At 43.8% G+C, this 6,036-nt stretch overlaps 1 protein-coding gene across 1 annotated transcript; it reads left to right on the top strand.

Moving 5' to 3' along the window:
- The first annotated feature begins 811 nt into the window (after positions 1 to 811).
- pbdc1 (polysaccharide biosynthesis domain containing 1) lies at positions 812 to 4,538 on the top strand. Its single transcript, NM_001016364.2, is given in 6 exon segments — positions 812 to 935; positions 1,720 to 1,785; positions 1,890 to 1,949; positions 2,235 to 2,375; positions 2,660 to 2,771; positions 3,707 to 4,538. Coding segments are annotated over 6 exon segments (513 nt in total). The 5' UTR covers positions 812 to 893; the 3' UTR covers positions 3,799 to 4,538.
- The last annotated feature ends 1,498 nt before the right edge of the window (positions 4,539 to 6,036 follow it).

Here is a 6,036-nt window from a genome sequence, read left to right as displayed (position 1 = left end):
TGAAGGCCGAGTGCTTTTATACAAGTCAGAGAACTCAGAACTGTCTTCTAAAATCCTCATATTGTACAACAGTAGGTACATTATTTATTATAATACATACGTTTTGCACAGGTTATAACTGATGATATGACACAGCTCAGGATATTCAAAGCACTTGTATATTATACACACAAAAGCCACAAATATCCTGTAAACTTTCATTCACTGTGTAAATCATATCCCAGGAGACTAAATCATTTTTCTGTGGGATCCAATCATTTCTTCTTCTAGTTATCAGGCCCAGACTGGCAATCTGTGGATTCAGGCAAATGCCAGAGGGGCTGCTGTAAGATGCCATAGTCACTCACTAGTTATTGGGCTGGGGAGCTGTTTGGTCCTCTGTGTACTTGAAATATAAGGGCCTACTTTGAACCCCAGTCGCTAGTTATGCTATAGGGGAGGTGGGTCCCAACTGAGTGTCAACGTTGTTTGGATCCTTCCTCAAAGCAGCACCAAATCTAAAGTTACTGCCACATACAGTTATGACCCTAATGCGTTCGAATGTTTTTCATAAGACTACAGAGCTATCATTAACTATACGGAACCCCCCTGCACAGGTAGCGTTACACTAGCGCCCCACATGGTGCACACCACTGCCATGTGTCTGCCACTCACAAGATGGCCGCAATTGCCTACAGCGAACTTGTGGCGATTTGAGCCCAACCCAGCATAAGATTCGAGAGATGTGATTGGGTAGAGTTGGGCGCGCCCATTCCTAGACAGAGGCGGTGACGTTTGGCACATGCGCACTTCACGTAGTAGTGGGATAAATAAACATGGCCGCTTATGCTTCATGAGTTAGAAAGGAAAAAGAGCAGGGTATCGGGGAGGTAGCTGGCATAGTGGTTGGCAAAATGGCAGCGCCGGTAGAAGGAATGGGAGGCCTGGGGTCTTTGGTAAGTAGAAATGTGAATGCCTGGTTCCCTATGGGTATGTGGGGATGAGGCAAGGGTGACTGGTAGAATCGCATTACTATGTACAGCATGTAGGTGAGGGGCTGGGGCTGTAAGGCACCCTGGGCATTACTCTTCCTTATTGTAACCTGCGTCTATTTGGTTGTCAGGTATGAGGTCCCTCTGGGCAATGATAGAAAGGTTTATTAGCCAGCGAACGATAACTCTGTGCTAGACCTAGGGTTGTCACCTGGCTAGTTTGGGCTTGGCATGTATAGTTAAGCTAGCATAGATAGGTAAGTTATGGTATGTTTTGATTTATATAGTGCTACTTATGTACTTAGCGCTGTACAGGTAGGTGTTCCTGAATAGGTGGCAGAGTGGCGCAACTTGCATACTCTGTGTCTAAGCAAGATATCATGTTTTGCCTGTGCCAACACACCTTGTGGGTAGGTACCCACTGGGCACACTTTTAAAATGTAAAAAAAAAGGGGGAAAGGCAGGCAGTCTGACAGCCATGTAGTTACAGAATTATTATGCCAGTGTTTCCTAGTTAATAATGATTTTTGAGAGCCATTGATTTGCTTGTAGGTTAGCATAGGGGGGTGGTAGTATGGGTGGCAGGAAGACCATAGTGGAACAGCTTCCTTCTAGGCTTGTCTACTTTCTCATCATTTGCAGCTTCTCAGTAGAAAACTGGCAACACATTGGGGGTCAGTCTGGGTTGTAAATGGGCAGCAAAGGGATGGGCTTGGGCGCACTCACAAAGTATGCTTTCTTTTCATAGGGGGCAACAGAAGCGCTCTCAGTTGCACAAGCTCTGTCCCTGCCCGCAGAAGCCTATGGGAATGATGTAAGTACTGATGGGCATGGATCTACATGGCACAACTCGTGGGTGACGCTTGTTTCACAAATCCAAGAAGGACGCTCATATTCTATTCCTTTTTCTTCCTGCAGCCCAACCTGGAAATGATGTGGGCCATGAAGGCCTATCAACATGCAGAAGTATATTTCAATGTAAGTGTATCTTAGGCAAGGCATGGAAGAGGGAAACAGGGTGCATTTATAGAGAGCAAAGAACTTGCTCATGCCTCATCAGGTGCAACCAGGCAATGGTTAAGGTTCCAATACGGTCACAAAAGTGGTGACAATAGGGGCAATGGTTCATGTGCTTTTACATTAGAGTACTATTAAGCCCAATGCTTGTGCCCTTACAGATGACAATGCCACTTCATGGGTCCATATGGAGAATGATTACTTATTCCAGTGGTATCTAATGCACCTTTATTTCATGATCTCTAGCTTATATCATCGGTGGACCCCCGCATTCTGAAGCTGACGCGTACAGATGATGTAATTTACAAAACTTTTCGGGAGGAGTTTCCTGAACTTCAGATTGGCGTATTGGATCCTGAGGAAATGAAGTCTCCAGCTGCCAAAGAGGTAACATGTATGTCTGATACACATATGGCAGAGAAATGGATTCTTCTTATGGGATGGAACCTGAATGCCAGCCATGCCAGTTTCATTGCCTATTGAGACCTAAAACCTGTACCCAATTTCCTTGGGTATTGAGTAATAGGTTTGGGCATGGCTTCAAATATTAGTTTATGCAGCTTCCCCTATGCACTATGTGTAGCTATTCACTAAATTCCACTAGCACAACTGCCCAGTGTTTATCATATGGATCTTATATGCTGAACAACAGCCTATATTAATCTTATTAGAAATGGCGCCCCTTCTGCATGCAGTTTGAGACCCAAGTAGAGGATTTTAACTACGGGACCTTGCTCCGGTTGGACAGCAGTAAGGACTATACTGAGGAGAACAGCATCTTTGGTGAGTATAAGGATGAACAGAAGGCTGGGTGTGTAAAAAGACTATGGGATTCTGAGTTTTATGTTCCCTACCTCCACAGGCATGTGCTCTCAAATATAAGCAGTGCAGCCTCTGGGCCATGATGTTTTATGGGTATAGGTTTAAACACCTTAAAAGACACGAAAAGCCATACCAATGGCTTGGCAGAAAATAAACGTGACACCCACCTGGGCCAATTTGCCTGTGTCGCAGTGAGTGTGCCCCCTGCACAATTTTCAGATTGACCAGTGAGTGGAAAATTACTTGCAATTTGTCACTTCATTGACCTAAAACGTACTTACCTGGGCCTTACTGGAGCAGATGATCACCAATTGGCAAATAGCAATCTTCTGCCCCACGAGACCCGCTGGGTCTGGACAGTTATACCATTGAAGTTTTGGGGCTATTGCAAGCTTATTGCTGCCTGTGATGCTGGAAATCATGTGCTGGCAACTGCTCTGGGTTCCATTGCACTAACCCAGGTGTGGGCTTATGGTAGGTAAGATAAAGAGAGTGACTTTTAAGTGTCACCCCTTTAATACTGGCCACCTATTAAATCCACATTCTGCATGGCTAGTTAGCAATGAATGTAAATGCATGCTACAGTCTGAACTGATTTATGTGCAGCCATGCAGCATACATCTAAATTAATTGCTAATTAGCCATGCAGGATGTGGATCCAATACATGGTCGGTATGACACATGGGGGATTTTGCCCACTGCTGCCATCTGGCACAAAGCAGGGGAGTTTGAATCAACTCTGTCCACCTGGCTTTGCCTCTAGTGTAGTTTATTGTAATGTATATGCAGTGGGGACAAATGAAATCAGAGCTTAAGGAAACAGGATGTTGCCCCCTGGGCCTGTGCAAGTGTATTATTTATTATAAAAGAATAATGTGTTGCTTTATTTTTAACAGCTACCCGAATCCAGTTTTATGCCATTGAAATTGCACGGAACAGGGAAGGATGCAATGACGTTGTTTTCCATCGCAGAACCGCAGCCAGCTAGAACTGGAAGAGTCTTCAGCCAAAGCAGCTTTACTGCACAGAAACAGTGGGGAGGGGGGGGTCATAATGGGGATCATCCTCTAGCTGCTGTCACAGCCATATTCCTGGATTCCATAGCACTGGACCAATGAACAGCGCAACTAACATTACTCATACCCACAATCCTCTTTATCAAAAGAACAGGCAGCCTTGTGTTTGATAAAGGAATACTAATAATGAGCAGAGATCTAACTTATAATGAGTTAGGTAAAGAGCACTTAGTAATATTTGCCTTTGGCAGCTAAGCAGAGGCTCTGGTAATTCTACCTGTGTACAACTGCTGCACAAGAAGATTTGTACAAGCACCACAAGTACACTGCCATCACTTAAACTCTCCCTGCACAATAGCCTCTCAACGTTGCCATAGTTTTATGGTATCCTTCTGTACAGTCAGTTGGTTCTGCTGCAGCTATGCCTCTATCATTTTATTCTGTTTTTTTTTTTTTTTTGCTGGAACAACACAGCAACCGTTTAAAGGGTAAATTCACCATTCATATGATATAGACAGTAATATCATTTTTTCATCTGCTATGCAGTTTCTATGGTCTGACTTACCTTAACAACTAGGAAGTGGTTTGAATGAGAAGCTGAAATAAGTGAGGGCTTGAAAGTCATTAAAATTGTAGCTGTTTAGGAATTTATAGGTCAAGGACCTCCCCCCATTTAAAAATTGGAATGAGTCAGGCAATTAATTCAAAAAAATAAAAAAAGACCAGTTGAAATGTTGCAAAGACTAGGATATCATTTGTGCTGGTTGTAAATTCAATTCAACTGATACAACTAACAGTTATAATCTGTGCCATCAGTGCTGTTAAGTGCCTTGTCACCAATTGATATCAATAAAAAACTGTTGCATCCATGCCACCATAACGTGTCACAGACCTGTCATTTATGGCTGTATACTTTACTTCTGCCCAGCCAAACATAGATCTCTCCTCTCCAGGACTGAGCAGCCTGTGCACATGTATCCTTACCACACAATTGCACACCTCAGAACCCATCCACAGACCACTTGTGTCTCTGTGTTTAGCTGTAGTCCAACACTATCAAGCCCAAGCAGCTTATGGAGTGGCTATGTATCTCCCCAGGAAGCAGTGTTGTAAAGCAGTTTTTCATTCATATAAAGACCACGGTTTTCCCCCATACAAGCAGGCAAGTACAATTAAACTACTCCATTGCGCTGCTAGAGAAAACAAAATCCATCCATAATGTTGGCACAAACAAATATAAAACACTAATGAAATAATACCAACAAATGCAATGGTACATTGCACACCTCTTCTTTAAGTGGGCCAAATAATCCGCAGCCAAAAGCGCCCCCATTAACTTCCATGCAAATCGCATACAGTGGGAAGTTGTTCTTTATATTTATTTTAGCGTAAGCTAGTGATGTGTGGGTTGACAAATAGTTGACCCTAACCCACCTCTCTTAAACCTGCACCGGACTGGCCCGTGATTTCCCGTCTATTTATAAACCAAAGCCCATCCCACATATGATGTCACAGAGGGGGTGAGGCAAGGAGGGCACACACCTATAAATAGATGCTGCCGAAGCCAGAAGTGGGGCTCATTTAAGTCGCCGGGCAGGGAGGAAGGCAGAAGGCCTGGACCCGTACAATCCTCCTTTTGATGTGCAGATGTCAGCCCGATCCTTCCCCTCACTATTGTATGCCACATTACTGGAGATGTTGCTCATAGCAACCAATTAGAAATTAGGTTTGAACAGTCACCTACAAGTGAGAAAACAAAAACAAAGATCTGATTGGTTGCTATGGGAAACATCACCGGTGATGTTGGCTTAAGGTGGCCATACACGTAGCAATTATGATCTTTCCTGCAACCACTGGTTCCAGGAAAGATCGTTTGTTTCCCCCACTGACATTCAGGGCTGAAAATTCAGATATGAAGGTAGAAACAATAGGGATTCTACCTCTACCTGCCGATTCAGCCCTAAACGCAGATTCTGCTTGGGCACCCTCAACTGCATCCGATATCTGCAGCCTTTGCGATATCGGTCGTCTCGTTAATACGCCATACATGCCCCGAATACCAGTATGTATGTATGTATACCATGTATGGCCAAGCTTTACACACTATAATAAATATGCCCCTATGTGTTGCCTATGTTCTTCTATACTAGCGCATAAACACATTTAAAAAACAGTTGATCTCCCGTTAACGTGTAAGGGTGGTGTATACA

This window comes from Xenopus tropicalis, chromosome 3 (genome assembly GCF_000004195.4).
Source record: "Xenopus tropicalis strain Nigerian chromosome 3, UCB_Xtro_10.0, whole genome shotgun sequence".
Taxonomy (NCBI): domain Eukaryota; kingdom Metazoa; phylum Chordata; class Amphibia; order Anura; family Pipidae; genus Xenopus; species Xenopus tropicalis.
This window is presented reverse-complemented; position numbering and strand designations above follow the sequence as displayed.